General features: G+C 44.3%; 1 protein-coding gene across 1 annotated transcript; it reads left to right on the forward strand.

The window, feature by feature from the left end:
* Positions 1–722: 722 nt before the first annotated feature.
* On the forward strand, positions 723–1,738 carry LOC104846152 (transmembrane epididymal protein 1A-like). The gene has a single exon (XM_010592983.2). It carries the CDS (start codon positions 866–868, stop codon positions 1,736–1,738), a length of 873 nt encoding a protein of 290 aa, XP_010591285.1. The 5' UTR covers positions 723–865.
* The last annotated feature ends 16,644 nt before the right edge of the window (positions 1,739–18,382 follow it).

The following is an 18,382-nucleotide window of genomic DNA, read 5'->3' on the forward strand; positions in this document are numbered from 1 at the left end:
AGGAATTTAGCAAGGAGCCTTAATAACAACAATAGTAAAAATTATTAGAAATCACTGCCGTTTACTGAGTATTTACTACGTACCAGACACTTTACAATACATTGTCCTATTTAATCCTTACGACAGACTTAAGAAGTAATTATTATTTCCAGTCTACAGATCAGGAAACCAGGTTCAAGAAGACAAAGTAACTAGCTCATAGTTATGTGCTGGAGTTGAGGTTCAAACATTTTTGCTGTGCACAAACTCCGGACTTTGTAAGCAAATGGATCAGCCTGGTTCCACATCCTGGCTCTGCTACAGTGGCTGCTAGATGTGTTACTTGGTGCACGTCCCTTCACACCTCTGAGCCTCAACTTCCCCTATAAAACTGGTTCAATAGTATCTCCCTGAGAAATTTAAACGAGAAAAAAAAAATGTAACGTGCTTGGCATAGAGAGACACTCAATATGAGAGTAGGTCCACCACCCCTTTTTGCTGGAGCACCTTAACTCTTTCTACCCCTGTCTCTCTGTAGGGCTGAGAGCATAAACCAATCACCTGTGGGACAGCTGCCTGCAGTGAGGTTCAGAGGTTGGAAGCCCACACCCAGCCGATTTAAGCAGGATTTAATTAGGAAACAAAGTGAGGTGAATGAAGTGCCACCTCTTAGAGAGGTCCCACCCTTGAGAGTGACTCACCTTGTTTCCAGTTTTCCCAGTAATGGTGCAAGGCAAGCAGGGAGGTATGCCTTGTATGGAAAGGGCTGACCAGGGGATCTCCACACGGCTCAGGAGCAGCTGCTTTTGCTTGTGAGGACAGCCTCAGAGGTTGCTGCTCATCACCAGCTCTCCTTGTTGACCCCAACAACACATCGAGCTCAGTCATGGGCACCCTCCTGGGACATCTGATGCCAGGAATGTTCTTCCTCTTCTATTCACTCTACTATTCAGTGCTGGTGTCCCTGGCCCTGCTACGGGAACAGAGGCTTCTCAAACTCCCTCTGCCCCCAAGAGAGAAGCGAAGGCAGAGGTGGTGGCAGCTTGTGCCTCTGGAAGGGGTGGTGAAGGTGGTCATCACCACAACTGGCATCGTAGCTGAGTTCTTCTATCCTCCGGGGGTAAACCGGCTGATGATGGTCGACTGGGAGGACCCCCAGCGGCCGTTCCTGTTCAAGGACAACTGGCAACACATCACCATGTATGGATTCTTTCTGTTCAGTGGCGTGGTGGACATTGTGAGCCAGTCATGTCAGGCACGGCAGAAGATGAAGCTCGAGAGAGCAGTCGAGGCCCTGGCCTTCCATGTGCTGGTGCTGCTGATGGCCACCCACATTGAGAACAAAAGCGCCCTGGAGATCCGAGTGCACGTCCTATTTATGGTGCCTACCTTCCTGGTGGCCCTGGTGCTTACCATTGAGATCTGGGTCCCTGACCAGCCCCCACTCTGGGTGCTCAAAACCTGGATGGGGCTGGTGCTCAGCAACTGGATGCTGCAACTCTGTGTCATAATGTATGCCCCTCCCTCCGGACAGCCTTGGCGTGCAGACAGCCCCATGGACCTCGCCTTCCTCACCATCTTCTTCTGCTGGCACCTGGCCTTAGGGGCTGCTGTGCTGGCTGCGGTCTATGCCCTCTGCAGCCTCTGGCACCGCCGCGGCTCCTCCTGCATAGAGGTCCCGTGTACCAGGTACCAGCCATGCCCCACGGACCCCAGCAATGAAGACCTAGAGAAGCTCAGGGCAGAGGCTATGCTGTAGGGTCTGGGTGTCTAGGTATAGAAACTGTCTTTGTGCTATGCCTTTTGTAATGAGAGTTTTGAGGATACCCACTGGGTGCTCAATGTGGAAATGCCCTGGGGTTCAAAGTGTGATTTCCCAGCCCAGGAGCCGTCTCCCTTGCTCCCAAATAAACCTTCCAGCCCTAGGATGGCTTCTTACCTATTGCTCTGTTCTCTCCAGGTCTGTCTCTTTCCCGTCTCGTTATTCAGTGTGGTGCCCAGCCATGCACATGTATGAAGAGAGGGCAGGATTACTGCTTTTCTCTGACAGCCTTTGAGAGGCAAGAGGAAGAAATGAACGGAGGAAGTGGAGGGATGTGAAGGAGGGTCGGTGGGGGCTTGGGGAGGGCTGTTGCCTGTCTTCACAGGATGGGACTAGTGCCGGCAGTGCTTCAGTGCGTGAAAGAGAGGAGGCCCATTTCTGTACAGTGGTGAAGACTTCTGTCTCCTTCACTTATTTGTTTATTATTATTATTCACTGTAAGTGCTGCAGGATGAAGAACTTGTTTTTTAAAACCTAAACTGAACGAGGTTACTTCTGCCTCTGAGAGGGGAAGAGTGTGTGTGTTGGCGGGCGGGGGGTGAGGGGAGTGGCAGTCAGTTTAGCAGGGACTCAAGTCTGGGGAGAAAAGAGATCAGGGACAAATTCCCAAAAGTGGAGAAGTTGTAAGAAACGAGGATGCTTAAATATAAGCTGAAGGTATTTTTGCCGTGAGATAAAACCACTCCCTTGTTCCAATTCTTTCAGGAAAGCCTACTGCACATACAGGTGTCATGTGCATGATTCTGGGGGAAATCAGAGAAAGCACCCAGGTCTGGGTTGGTGGAATGACCTGCCATGAAATGTGGGGTACAAATACTGCAGGTGGCTACCACATTGAGAACAAGGTCCCCTGGAGATTCAAGGGCAGGGCCTGCTGGTGCCCACCTTCCTGGTGACCCCAAGGCTTTGGGAGGAAACTTATGTTCCCCCAACTAGTGGGAACAGGCCCTGCATTGCGCCACCATCGTGTCGCCCAAGCTGCATCAACAAAGTGCGGTGGATCACAGAGAAGTTGGATGATGAAAGAAGAGGGAGAAAGGAATACACTCAGCACAGGGCCTTCTGCCTAAGTCACATCCATCTGCTCAGCACAGGGCCTTCTCCCTAAGTCCCATCCGGTGGCTCAGCACAGTGCCTTCTCCCTAAGTCCCACCCGGTGGCTCAGCACAGGGCCTTCTCCCTAGGTCTCACCCAGCCGCGGAGGAGTTGACCAACAACTTGATGAAGTGGGACAGGAAGTAAACTCTAGTGCCGCACTGAGCATTGTCAGTAGTTTGATGAGTGGACATTATACAGTTAGCTATTCCGCTCATTTGTCCTGATTACTGAGTGCCTACCACAGGCCAAAGGAGCCCTGGTGGCGCAGTGTTTAAGCACTCGACTGCTAACCACGGGAAAGAGTAGGTGCAGGAAGCGAGGCTCCAGCAGCTTGCTGCGCCCTTTCCCACGCTGGCCTGACTGGTGGCCGCCCTTACCTTGGGGCTCAGAAGTTAACAGCCGTGACTGGGGAACTGAGGAGGGAGGTGAATGCATCCTTAATGAATTGCTTAATTCATTCACTCATTCATGCATGCAATGGGTATTTATCTAATAAACTGTTGGAAGGCTCAGCGAACAAAGCAAAGGTCCCTCAGGGACGTGGGGTGGGGGGGGGCGGGTAAATAGAAAATAAACAACGAACTTAATAATTTGTTTATGCTTAGCCTTAAGTAATCTAAACTTTAGGAGCACTGGTGGTGCAATCGTTAAGCAGTTAGCTGCTAACTGAAAGGTCGGCGCAATGCTCCATAGGAGAAAGGACCTGGCCGTCTGCTCCCGTAAAGATCACAGCCTAGGGAATTCCATGGGGCAGTTCTACTCCGTCGGTAGGGTTGCTATGAGTTGGAATCACTGCAAAGCAGACAAAAACAACAACTCTAAGCTACCTCCTTCCGCACAGTAATAAAAGCAAAACTTCTTAGTCAAATTGTTCTCCAACACACACCAGGGAAACCATCAAAAGTATTGGACATTGAGAGGGTGTGGAAAGGAAGTCCCAGGCGGCAGAGAAACAGAATGCTTACACGAGCTGCTGATGTTTAAAAAGGAAGAAAGGATGACCGTTGCATTCCACATGGTCATGAAGATATTTTTGTCCATTCATTTGAAACAGTCTCTGGCCAGATGGTTGAGATGCCAGATGTGCCAACTGACCGTCGGAAAAGCACCCACCTGAAAAACAGATGATGGGGTGCACGCGCGTCTGAAATGGGAATGGCAACATGATGTGACAATTGTGGGTGTTAGTTGCCGTTGAGTCGATTCCAACTCATGGCCACCCCAGATGTGTAGAGAGTGTGGGTTTTCAAGGCTGTGACCTTTCAGAAGCAGATCACAAAGCCTGTCTTCCGAAGTGCCTCTGGATGAGTTTGAACTGCCAACCTTTTGGCTAGTAGTCCAGCGCTTAACTGTTTGCACCACCCAGGGACTCCTTATATGACAGTTGTACCCAATATGTCCAAGCAGAAACAGGGACAAAAAGAATCCAAACCAAAGCACTGGAGCAAGAGAGGATCAACTAGGAGGCAGGTCCTTGCCAGTCATTTTTTTTAAGCTGCAAAGCAGAATAGTTTGCTCTGTATTTGGTTAGAGAGCAATTTTGAGAGGCAGGGTAATTTGACACTCCCCACTGATAAGTGGCACAACCGTGCTGTGCTTACACTTACACACAGGATTTACGTAACACAGAGATATAATAACATACCTGTGATTTACTTGTAGGTAGGGTCATGTTTGCAAAATCTCTATCTACGATTCTACCAGACTCAATGTCCCCTTTTTCTAACAAATGTTTTGTAAAGTCCTTTAACTATCCTAAAATGAAATCCACAGACAACAAAATCTACCTGTGTACACAACTGCAGACCACCGCTGTAGTATCTGCCAATGCACTCCAGCCAAAGACCCCAGGAACACATCTGCAGCTGGACAAGTTGGGTTTATTGCTGGTTGCATGGAGGGAAAGCTCCCATCACAGGGAACTGTGGGGCTTCTGAGCATGAGGGTGTTAGAAGAACTTAGAGGATTTAGGTCTGTGTTAGGTGATTCACGGAAGCCGTGTTTTGCTTTGATTCGGTTGCTTTCCAGGAGTCTGGGGGTAGTTCTCTGATGCTGTATTTTAGTAAATTTTGCCTAGAAGGAGGAGAGGCTACAGCTATCATCGTAAAGAAGCAGCTGCCACTCTTGTTAGCCAGAATAAGGGGATGCTTCGTCATCTCTGTGGTTTGGACAAGGTCCGTGTTGTGTCTGTGTTCAGACACCACTGTGGAGTGCTCTGGTTTTTGATGAGATCCATCCTAGTCAGAGTGGCCTTGCCTGATGCTGGTGTTCTGCGAAATTGTTTACGTGCGTCAGGAGAACGCCACGCTCCAGCTGCGCCAGGCCAGCACCCAGATGTCCGCGGCTGCTTCTGTCCTTCTCATATCCTAACTGTCATGAAAAGGAGACATAAAAACGATTCGTAACGAAACACCAAGCTGCAGTACGACTACCCTAGAACCCAAAATAGAGTCAGATGCTGAGTCTCTTTACGTGGGTCAGTTTGGATTTAAAAGAATTCTGGATGTTATTTCTCTTTACAAGCACAATAGAAAACTGAAAGAGATTCTAGTGGGCATTGGAATGAAACTGGTGATTATATAATAATACAGCAGGCTCACTGGTATACGATGAGAGAAAGAAGGAATAACCTTAATAGAAACAAGAATAACGTGTCAAGCAAATCACAGGCGGTCAGAAAGGAAAATAAGGAACATAATATTCTCGTAATAGCGTCTGGCCTCGTTTGTAACAGCAGCGTCAAAAAAATTCTTTCTGTTATGACATGGAACAAGGCAATGATGAAATACCTCAGATATCATATCTCCCATCTGTCTTAGAATTTCAACACTCGCTCAAGGAATGCATTCGGATACTTCGAAAGACCTTGGAGACCAAAGACAATAAGCTTACAAGGTAATTCGTATTTGCATATAATGAGATTCGCTCCAGGCCACCCACACCACCCCACCCCACCCCACCCCACAGCGGGTTCTCAAACTGAGCCTCTAACGGAGGCCGATTAAGGGATTATAACACTCAGCCTATATGGGCGGGCACTAGGATTAGCAATAATGTTTGTGACACCCTTGGCTGGTGGTGTTTCAAAAGCTACCCATTGTCTTCATTTTGGTTTGTGCAAGCACTCAGGCATGCACACAAACATTGAAAAACAGGTGAAGAGAGACAGTGAACATCTGTGTGAGTCTCTACAGTTGCATGGAAAGTGCCTGGTTGAACATGTGTGATTGTTTGCAGGAGAATCCCAGACCACACACCTGTAGGCATCAGGCAATACAGGCCTGGCACTGGGAAAGGGTGGGAGGAGGGAAGGGCAGAGTGGCCAGTAACTGCCCTGGAACTTGCTCAGGTAAATATATGTTTGTTGTGTACAACACACTTCAATATTCCTACTTTTGTACTTTTTGTGATAGCACCTGCTGGCGTAGAGTCAATTCCAACTCATAGTGACCCTATAGTACAGACTTCCTAAAAAAGTTCTTTTTCTTTTTTTTTTTTTAGCATTGCAATAATGCAACCCTACATTTGACCTGATTGAGTTTGTTCTTGTTGTCATTAGCTGCCGTGGCACTAGCCTCCAACTCATGGCAACCCCACCCCCAGCGAAACTAAACGCTGCCCAGTCCTGTGCCATCCCCATGACGAGTTGGTGATCAGGCAGTTGTGATTCATAGAGTTTTCATTGGCTGATTTTGTGAAGATAGCCAGGACTTTTTTCCTGCCGTGTCTTAGTCTGGGAGCGCCACCAAAGCCTATTTAAAGTCACAGCAACACACAAGCCTCCACTGACAGAGGGGTGGTGGCGGTACACGAGGTGCATTGACAGGGAATCAAACCCAGATCTTCCTCAGGCTTGGAAGGCAAGAAGTCTACCACCTAGCCACCATATAGCCAGACCAGTTGCTGTAGAGTTGATTCCGACTCACGGCGACCCATGTGTGTCTGAGTGGAACTCCGATCCACAGGGTTTTTGGTGTCTGATTTTTCAGAAGTAGATCGCCGGGTCTTTCTTCCAAGGAGCCTTTGTTGTTGTTTGTTAGGTGCTGTCGAGTCGGTTCCGACTCATAGTGACCCTATGTACAACAGAACAAAACACTCCCTGGTCCTGCACCATCCTCACAATCTTTGTTCTGCTTGAGCCCATTGTTGCAGCCACCGTGTCAATCCATCTTGTTAGGGTCTTCCACTTTTTCGCTGACCCTCTACTTTACCAAGCATGAGGCGCCTTTGTGTAGATTCGAACCTCCAACATTTCTGACAGCAGACCAGCGCATTAACCCTTTGCACCATCCAGGGACTCCAGAACCACCATTCAGGACCCTGTTTATTTCATCGTGGCCTGGGGAGGTGGCATTTAATTTCATTGGGTGTGGAGAACAGATGCTGGATTGGAAAGGGAAGCTGTAAAACGAGACAACACAAGAGGCTTAGAGAGGAGAGGTCTTCGAAGGTGGACCCCTTGGGACTGTAGCAAGGTAACAGTGAAAAATCCTGACAGACAGCAAAGAACCCAATAAATAAAATAGTACACAATTTCCACAAAACACTTTTCTTTGCATTGTGCTAAGCATCTAACCCAGCTAAGCATCTGGTGCTGATTTTTTTTTTTTTTTTAATGGACAACAAACTCATATTGCCAACAAATGATAGCTGAGGCTCAGTCTGTGGTACGTGCAATGACATTGGAAGAAGGGATTATTTTTTCCCGGAAATAATTTCTAAGAGCTTCAAATACTACTGTCAACACCTTTGTATACACGGTCAGTAATTCTGAAAATAAATTTCCTCTGTGGGTTTTTTTTCCCCCCCATTCTTTAGCCTTATTCATGTGAGCAGGGACGCTTCTTTATTTCACAGGAGGTTTTCATCTACTAAGCAATGAAAATTCTCTTGACAGAGCTCATTACACAACTGTTTTCACCATCTCATCAATTTTTCTTAAAACAGTATCAGAATTCAGGGGCATAAAAGAAGTCATTTTGGTTGGATTTTTTCCCTTCATCATTCCAATAGCCTCTCAATCCCTGGTAATTCAAGTTTTTTCCTACAATATTATATGGCTTGCTGTATTTTGCCATCATTTATACTATTCTGAAAGAAAAGCAGCAACTTTATCTTCTAGTCAAGCATGTTTTTTAACATTCAGTGACCGAGTTACAATTTTCAAATTTTTCCTTGAAACCTCTGAATGTATTTATAAAATATCCAATTTATCTTAATAGGGTCGTTGATTCATTTAAAAAGAGGTACAAAGAAGGCAGGTGAGGACAGATATAAGACCAAGTTTTCAATATTCAACTGAATATCGTTGACTTTTTCCCTCATATTTGACATTTTGTTGTTTTTGTTAGGTGCCATTGAGTCGGTTCCTACTCATAGCAAACTATGTGCAACAGAATGAAACACTGCCTGGCCCTGCGCCATCCTCACAGTCGTTATGCCTGAGCGCATCATTGCAGCCACTGTGGCAATCCATCTTGTTGAGGGTCTTCCTCTTTTTTGCTGACCCTCTACTTTACCAAGCTTGATGTCCTTTTCCGGGGACTGGTCCCTCCTGATAACATGTCCAAAGTATGTGAGACAAAGCCTCTCCATCTTTGATTCTAAGGAGCATTCTGGCTGTACTTCTTCCAAGACAGATTTGTTCGTTCTTCTGGCAGTCCATGGTATATTCAGTATTCTTCTCCTACACCATAATTCGAAGGCATTAATTCTTCTTCGGTCTTCCTTATTCATTGCCCAGTTTTCACATGCATATGAGGTGATTGAAAATAGCATGGCTTGGGTCAGTTGCGCCTTAATCATCAAAGTGACATCTTTGCTTTTTAACACTTTAAAGAGGTCTTTTGCAGCAGATTTGCCCAGTGCAATGTGTTGTTTGATTTCTTGACTGCTGCTTCCATGGGCGTTGATTATGGATCAAATAAAATGAAATCCTTGACAATTTCAATCTTTTCTCTCTTTATCATGGCGTTGCTTGTTGGTCCAGCTGTGAGGATTTTTGTTTTCTTTATGTTGAGGTGTAATCCATACTGAAGGATGTGGTCCTTGATCTTCATCAGTAAGTGCTTCAAGTCCTCTTTGCTTTTAGCAAGCAAGGCTGTGTCATCTGCATGACGCAGGTTGCTAATGAGTCTTCCTCCAATCCTGATGCCCCATTCTTCCTCATATAGTCCAGCTTCTCGGATTATTTGCTCAGCATACAGATTAAGTAGATATGGTGAAAGGATACAACCCAGACACACATCGTTCCTGACTTTAAACCACGCAGTATTCCCTTGTTCTATTCAAACAACTGCCTCTTGGTCTATGTACAGGTTCCAGATGAGCACAATTAAGTGTTCTGGAATTCCCATTCTTCCCAATATTATCCGTAATTTGTTATGATCCACAGAGTTGAATGCCTTTGCATAGTAAATAAAACAGAGCTAAACATCTTTCTGGTATTCTCTGCTTTCAGCCAAGATCCATCTGACATCAGCAATAATATCCTCTTCTGAATCCAGGTTAAATTTCTGGCATTTTGAAATTCTGACATTTTGTAATAGAGGCTAAATCCATATATTCCTAGGTAAGTGTGAAATCACCATGAAGATGACAGTTACGGTGCAGACTGATTTGGTGACTCAAATAATATAAGTTCCAACTAAAACACGGAACAGCCTTTCCTTGATTATATAGCCGTGTTCCTAGAGAATCCAGCACTTATTACATCTTGCCAAAAAAAAAAAACAGCTTTGTATTCATTTGCAAAATGGAATGAATTCGAGGTTCAGATAATTATAAATAGGTGTCGCAGTGGTTAAGGGCTTGGCTGCTAACTGAAAGATCGGCAGTTCAAACCCACCAGCTAGCTGTTCCTTGGGAGAAAGATGTGGCAGTCTGCTTCCATAAAGATTACAGCCTTGGAAACCCTAGGGGGCAGTTCTACTCTGTTCTATAGGGTCACTGTGAGTTGGAATCGACTCAACGGCAAGCGGTTTGGTTCACCTACATAATTGTAGGTTCAGTTAGATTCTAGATTCAGATAATTATAAACAGGGTTTTCTTTACATTTGAAAGTCCTGAGAAACACAGGAGAAATCTTCGTTTCTCTGCCCTGGTCCCACAAAAGGCCAGCAGTGGCCTCTATTCATTGCAAAAAGAAAAACCAAAAAAACCAAACCCACTGCTGTCAAGTGGATTCCGACTCATAGAGGCCCCATAGGACAGATTAGGGCTGCCCTATAGAGTTTCCAAGGAGCACCTGGTGGATTCGAACTGCCGACCTTTTGGTTAGCACTTGACCACTACGCCACCAAGAAAGCCCATACAAATTTCCAAAATATCCCCAGGAGCAGTATCACCCTGCAGAAAACGATGGATTTTTATGAATATACAACCACATACCTGTGGTTTACAATCCAATATACCCCCGATTTACACAAAAATATAGACTCACACAAACATAATCATGGCTGTTTTAAGACTTTTATGAGACTCAGGCCCTCTTACTTCTGGAGGCCGTGCTGTAATTATATCAAGCATATTAAAATTGACCCTCATCCTACTGTAAATATAATAGTAACTAGACTTCTTATGTGCCAGGCACCATCCAAAGTATTTTACAACAACCCTCTGAACCAGTCGCTATGATTATTCCCATTTTACAGATGAGAAAATAGGCACAGAGAGGTTAAGTAACTTGCCCACAATCACACAGCTAGCAAATGGTTGTCATGAATTGAATTCTGTCCCCCCAAAAATGTGTGTATCAATTTGGCTGGGTTGTGATTTCTAGTATTTTGTGGTTATCTTCCATTTTGTGATTGTAATTTTATGTTAAAGAGGATTAGGGTGGGATTGTTACACCTTTACCATGTCACATCCCTGATCCAATATAAAGGGAGTTTCCCTGGGGTGTGGCCTGCCCACACCATCTTTTATCCCTCAAGATAAACGTGAGCTGATGCACTATCATGCAGACCAGGGCCACGGGAGAGTTCTGGCCCTTATTTCATAGAAAGGCCTGGAACACAGGCTCTTTCGGCTCAAAGGAGGGACTCAGGAGGGCTGACTCACCTGGTATAGCACCCAAGCCAAAGACCGTGAGGAAAGAGCTCAGCTCAGCCAACATGTGTGGTTAAGCTTCAACGACAGGCAGACGAGATGTTTGGGCTGAGATCCCAGCCATGTCTTTGCTTTTGTGTTTTCTTAATGTGTTTGCATTTCCTTTTCTCAATTAATTGTGTGTGTTTACGAGCAAAGCATGCTGGGGCTTTAACAGGTGGTCCATGATGAAAAGGAAGGAGCCAGAACTATACACACAAAGCAGCTGACATGGTTCTAGGGAAAGTGAAGGTGTGGGGAACCCAAGCTTGGTCTTCTAGCAGAGGAAGTCCAGTCCGGTGGGTGGGTCCAACAAAAGGGATTGGGTCAATAAACCAGGGTGCTGGTCAAGCCAGTCTCTGAGGTCACCACAGAAGGCAGGAATCTCACACAGGCAAGGGAACAGCACTTTACTTACGTAAACAAGAGACAGTGCAAAGCCAGCTTCCCCAGCAGGCATCCATCTCCCACGCCTGGTGGGTAGCTTCTTGCATGCAGGGCAGGTGTTAGACACACACCTTCCTGTGCCACAGGTGAGAGACCCATTCCCTCCCCCCTGGGAACAGACAAAGAAATGCAGTCGCCCAGGTGCCATAAGGTGCCTACACATGAGCACATAGAGAAAGTTACTGTGTGCCCAGAGCAGGGAGCGAGGCTTCCCTGGTAAGGAAAAGAAACTGGGACAGACAGAAAACTGCAGCTTCCAGCCTCCATTATCAGTGAGTGCTCTGGACCCAAGGCTCTGATTAGGCGGCCGGGGTGGGAGGTGCAGGGGCCACAATAGACCATCCTCCTAACACTATCTCTCAGGATGGAGTTGTTGTTGTTAGGTGCTATCCAGTCGATTCCGACTCAAAGCAACCCCACGTGACAGAGTAGAACTAACTGCCCCATAGGGTTTTCTTGGCTGTAATCTTTACAGAAGTAGGTCGCCAGGTGTTCCTCCCTCAGAGCTGCTGCTTAGGTTCGAACCACCAACCTTTCAGTTAACAACCAAGCGCTTAACCATTGCACAACCCAGGCTCCTCATGATGGAGTAGAAAGCCACTTTAAACTTCACGTTGTACCCAAACATTTCATGGTGGGGAAAGATGTTCAATGGAACACTAACCATGTGTTTGTTAAGTTGCAAAAGTTTGTCAGCAGTTTGTAGAATGTGAAACTGCAGACCCAGAGGCAGAAGCAGGATCTTTGGCTCCAACCACCCTCATGGGTTCTCCTGTGAACCCCTGGGCAGCAGTTCTTCCAGTTCTCAGCCACAAGTCCACCAGACTTCCAGTCGGCCCAGGAGCGACAGCCAGGATCAGACCCAGCTTCTGCCACCTCATGGCCGTAGAGCCCCCTCTTTCCTTTTTATGGGGCAGCTTTTCTTTTGAACACTCAAAACTCTAAGAGAAGGGATTTTTAATTAAAGATGGCAGATTAAACATTTTATTTCCATTCCCTCCCATGTCCTCACCAAAATTAAAGTGAAGAAATAAAAAAAAAAACTATGAGCATAGAGCCACAAGAGGTAAGAGAAGGACCATCAGCAAATGTGAGATTTTGACAAAATTCTGGAAGACAGGAAGCAAAAGGAGAGCGATAACTACAAGGTGAAGGAAGCTACAGATTAGAATACTGGCACAAAAACAAAAAAGCAAACCCGTTGCCACCCAGTCCACTCTGACTCATAGCGACACTATAGGACAGAGTAGAATTGCCCCACAGGGTCTCCAAGGGAGCAGCTGGTGGATTCGAACTGCCGACCTTTTGGTTAGCAGCGGAGCTCCTAACTACTGCACCACCAGGGCTCCAAAGATTGGCAGAGAGGAAAAGAATACAGGAAACAGCTGGTTAGCCCTACAGAGCGTCAGAAGGGCTAGGGTCTCTGAGACGCCAGGTACAGCACAGCCGAGGGCAGAAGTGACATGTACGGTTGAAAACAAGGGGGCTAATTAAAAATCCCACCACCTGTCTGTCAGTTTGCCATACTGTGGTGGCTTTCATGTTGCTATGATGCTGGAAGCTACGCCACCGGTATTGCAAATACCAGCAGGTCACCCATGGTGGACAGGTTTTACTGGAACTTCCAGACTAAGACAGACGGGGAAGAAAAGTCTTGCAATCTACTTCCAAAAATTAACCAATGAAAATTCCCTGGATCACAACAGAATGTTGTTTGCTACAGTGCTGGAAGTTGAGACCCCCACTCAAAATACACAGTGACCACAATGAGCTCGGGCATACCAGTGACCATGAAGATGACGCAGGACTGGGTAATGTTTCTTTGGTTGTATATGGAGTTGCCATGAGTCGGAACCAACTCAACGCAACTAATAACAACAACAATTGAAAGTCTGTAGAATACAGATTATCTCTCATTCTCACTCTTCTCTATTTCCCTGTGGACAAAAGCAGGCATCCATCCTCCAGGGAGAAGCGTACAGGTTTCTTCCCTGGAGAAATGAGTAGCCCCAGGGGAAAGAATTGCGTATAATGACACTGAAAGGGGCCCCCGGAAGAATACTAGCTTCTGCACATTTAGGCTTAAACAAAGTCCAGTCCCACCCCACACTCACAGGGCTCCTAATAGCCTTTTAGTAGCATACTCTTGAATATGTACAATCAAGCATCACTAGAAATTTGGGGAAGGCTCCAAAATAAGTAAATAAAGATAATAAGATTAAAATATACCTATAACTCTACTAGGTTCCCATATGATAATGACATTGTCTAGATTTAAATCTCTTCACACAACCTCCATACAAGTTAAAACCAAAATCAAACCAAAGCCATTGTTGCTGAATCGATTCTGACTTACAGCAACCCTACAAGACAGAGTAGGGCTGCCCCATATGGTTTCCAAGGAGCACCTGGTAGATTCGAACTGCCAAACTTTTGGTCAGCAGCCATAGCTCTCAACAACTATGCCAAAGGAGAGAAATTTAAATCACTTATAATCATATCTATGCTATAGGGTCGCTATGAGTCGGAATCGACTCAATGGCAGTGGGTTTGGTGTTTTGGGTTTTATACTATAACTACAAGATAGAGATTCTATAAGGTTGGTTTACATGTAAGAGGGAGATTAAACATATGATATCAGCGACGCTGGCTCCGGAGCCCACCCCAGAGCAGACAGTCAGGAAGACTGCACGGAAGAGAGGAGAGGGTAGTAGGGTCCCGGCAGTGGGAAAAAAAAAAAAAAGTCGTCACCTCAGAAAGAGATGGTCTCCTCTGCAGTGGAGAAATAGTGAGAACAGATCTGCAGCCCATGAGTCAGAGCACCGAGTACTGGGGAATCAATGGAAAAAGCTTGAAACTGCACAGGACCAGATGTAACCACTGGGAAGACGCCACCGCAAGGGAGAGGAAAGCAACTTAGAAAGGAAAGGCATTCTTTGAAGACTGGGAGGTGATGAGAAAAAAGGGGGAAAATGGTGGAAAGTAGGGGTCCTACAGAAACAAAAGAAAATCACAGAATCAGAAAAAACACTGTTTTAAGTTTGACCCAAACGGGTCCCTGAGAATCTTGGATGGTCTGTCAGGTGCAGCATGAGAAAGTGAGAATCACACAGGAAGGCCAGAAAACAACGGAATTTATGACTCACAGGTCCAACAGAGGAAACCACAGGGGCTTGCACCCAGGGACAAGGCAACAACAAGGTGGAATTGTAGGCAAGGGTTTATGCACGGCAAGTAGGGTGGAGTCTCTGGGTTAGTGATCACTGAGGTCTTATTGGTCAGTTTAAAGGTTTCTAGTGCATTAGTGGAGCACTGGTGGCACAGTGGTTAAGAACTCGGCTGCTAACCAAAATGTCAGCAGTTCGAATCCACCAACCGCTTCTTGGAAACTCTACGGGACACTTCTACTCTAATAGGGTCACTTTGAGTCAGAATCAACTCAACGGCAACCTGTTTTTTTTTTTTTTTTAAACAACTAAAAAGCAGAGGAAAATTATGACACAATATCCAAAGTGAATTAAATATTATTAAACAAGCACTTGATGGCATCAACGAACACCAAAATTTAAAAACTTGAACTAGAAATGGACAAAAAGCAAGATGTGAAATGAGTTTATCAAACTTAAGAAAGAAGTAGAAGGAAAAAGAAAATTATTACAGAAATAAAGATTAAATCACAAGATGTCCTAAGAAAAGTACATTCAACTTCAACTGCAAATGTAATAAGGGACATAGCCAAGAGAGAATGAAAACAAATAAAGAGGTGAAAATCATCTTAAAAAAGTGATAGCTATAGAGGTGAAAAAGAGCCGTATACATATAATTGAACTTGCTGAAAAAGCAAAACAAAATAATGGAATAGAACTGATATTTAAAACTATAATCCAATTATGATTGCAGTGATGATTACATGACTGTATGTTGTTTGGTCAAACACTTCATAGCAACATCTAGGCTAGTGTTTGACCAAACAATGCCACCATAGCATCACCAAGTGAAAACATGAAATTAACCATCACATTGTACATCTAAAATCGGTGAATTTTATTGTATGTCATTCATACCACCATAAACATGATTTGAAATAAAATATAAAGTGTTTAACCACAAAAATTATAATCCAAGAAAACTTTCTGAAAAATTTTTTAAAAAGACCGAAAATCTACATATTGAATGTACCTATGTACAAGGAAAATTGGCCAGAGTGAGAGCTGAATAAAACTATTATAAAAGTACAGGGAAAAAAAAAAAAAAACCCTCTTCGCAAAAATTACAAATCACGTACAAAGTAAAGAAAATCTGGTTGTCATCCTATGGTATAATCTCAAGTGCAAAACTAAAAGCATAGTAAAAGAATGTTTAAAAGTTATAGATGGGAAAATGAATTATAAAAAATATTTAATGTTGTTGTTAGGTGCCTTCGAGTTGAGGGTTAAGGGCCATAATCTCGGGGGACCTTTAGGTCAACTGGCAAAACACAGTTCATAAAACTAACGTGCTACATCCTAGTCTGGTGAGTAGCATCTAAGACCTTAAAAGCTTGCCTGTGGCCATCTAAGAAGCAACTATTGGTCTTTCGCTACCTGGAGCAAAGGAGAATGAAGAAAACCGAAGACTCAAGGAAGCAATTAGTCCAAAGGTCTAATGGCCCACATGAACCACAGTCTCCTCTAGCCTGAGACCAGAAGAACTAGTTGGTGCCCAGCTACCACTACCAACCACTCTGAGGAGGACCGCAATAGAAGGTCCCAGTGAGAATGGATAAAAAAGGCAGAACAAAATTCAAATTTAAGAAAAAGACCAGATTTATTGATCTGAAAGAGACTGGAAGAGCCCTCAAGAATATTGCCGTAAGACAACCTTCTAATTTGAAACTGAAGGCACTCTCTGAGGCCACCTTTCAGCCAAATAACAGACAAATAATAAAATAAACAATAACACTCGTGAAGAACGTTGTTCTTAGAACAATCAACTATATGACACCAAAAGGGCAACATGTGCCCAAAACCAAAGATGAGACAGCAGGGAGGGACACTGGAGGAATGGCAATGGGGAACCCAGGGAGGAAATGGGGAGAATGCTGACACATTGCAGGGGTTGCAACCAATGTCACGGAATAATTCGTATATGAATTATTGGTTGGAAAACTAATTTACTATCTAAATTTTCACCTAGAGCACAATAAAATATTCAAAAGAAAAGAAAAAGTGAACATGAGTGAACAAATGGAGAAATTCGGTAAATAAATGGAAACTATCAAAAAAAGAACCAAATAGAAATTTTAGAATTGAAAAATACAGTATCAGAAACAAAAATTTTACTGAAAGCCTGATTAATTGCAAGGGGAAAAAACAGTGGATGAAGGAGAAAACACCTTGACTGGATAGCCAAAATCAGCATTACCATGGTTGAACAACATGATGGACAGATTTAAAGTCAGATGAACTGTATATGTGAAAATTGTTGAAATGGCAAATGTTTTGTTACCTATACGTTGTTGTTTCTAGGTGACATGGAGTCAGTTCTGACTCATAGCGACCCCATGCACAACAGAAAGGAATGTTGCCTCGTCCTTCGCCATCCTCACAACCATTGCCATATTTGAGCCCAGTATTGCAGCTACTATGTCAATCCATCTCATTGAGGGTCTTCCTCCCTTTTGCTGACCCTCTACTTTACCAAGCATGATGTCCTTCTCCAGGGATTAATCCCTTCTGATAACATGTCCAAGGTTAGTGAGACAAAATCTCATCATCCTCTCTTCTAAGGAGCATTCGGGCTGTATTTCTTCCAAGATAGATTTGTTGGTTCTTCGGGCAGATCATGGTATATTCAATATTCTTTGCTAACACCATGGTATATTCAATATTCTTTGCTAACACCATAATTCAAATGCATTAATCCTTCGGTCTTCCTTATTTATTGTCCAGCTTTTGCATATGAGCCAGTTGAAAATACCATAGCTTGGGTGAGGCAAACCACAGTCCTCAAAGTGACATCTTTGCTTTTTAACACTTGAAAGAGATCTTTTGCAGCAGATTTGCCCAATGCAATATGTCATTTGGTTTCTTGACAGCTGCTTCCATGGGCATTGATTGTGGATCTAAGTAAAAGGAAACCCTTGACAAATTCAATCTTTTTTCCATTTATCATGATGTTGTTTATTGGTCCAGTTGTGAGAATCTTTGTTTTCTTTACGTTGAGGTGTAATCCATACTGAAGGCTGTGGTCTTTGATCTTCATCATAAGTGTTTCAAGTCCTCTTCACTTTCAGCAAGCAAGGTTGTGCCATCTGCATATCTCAGGTTGTGAATAAGTCCTCCTCCAATCCTGATGCCCTGTTCGTCTTCATATAGTGCAGCTTCTGGAATTGTTTGTTCAGCACACAGATTGAGTAAGTATGGTGAAAGGATACAACCCTGACGTACACCTTTTCTGATTTTAAATCACACAGTATTTCCTTGCTCTGGTCGAAGGACTGCCTCTTTATCTATGCACAGCCTTTGTATGAGCACAATTAAGTGTTTTGGAATTCTCATTGTTTACCACAATAAAAAAAAAAAGTCAACATGACAATGAGGGTCAGATGGACATCATGTTCCTCTGAATGTGATACCCTGAGAAGGACACACCACTCGTGTACTATCACTGCCAGGGGTGCACAGCTGAATCCAGTTATGAGAAAACATGTGCCTCCTCATGAGATGCAATCTTAAGTACACAAAATCACCTACGGAAAGTTTCTGCCAAAACCACTTAACCTGTTTAGCATGTTGTTGTTGCTGTTGGGTCCTGTCAAGTCGATTCCAACTCACAGCAACCCTATAGCATAATCAAATAAAACCAGAGTGTGGGACATTCCACAAGAAAGCTAGCTTGAGTTCTCCAAAAAGTCAACATCATGAAAAAGACACTGAAAATATTGGAAAGAGGGGACCCTCCTAGATT

This window comes from Loxodonta africana, chromosome 1 (genome assembly GCF_030014295.1).
Source record: "Loxodonta africana isolate mLoxAfr1 chromosome 1, mLoxAfr1.hap2, whole genome shotgun sequence".
Lineage (NCBI taxonomy): Eukaryota > Metazoa > Chordata > Mammalia > Proboscidea > Elephantidae > Loxodonta > Loxodonta africana.

What these genes read in the sequence shown, in the direction of transcription:
- LOC104846152 (XM_010592983.2), top strand. Translation starts at nt 866, where the DNA reads ATGGGCACCCTCCTGGGACATCTGATGCCAGGAATGTTCTTCCTCTTC.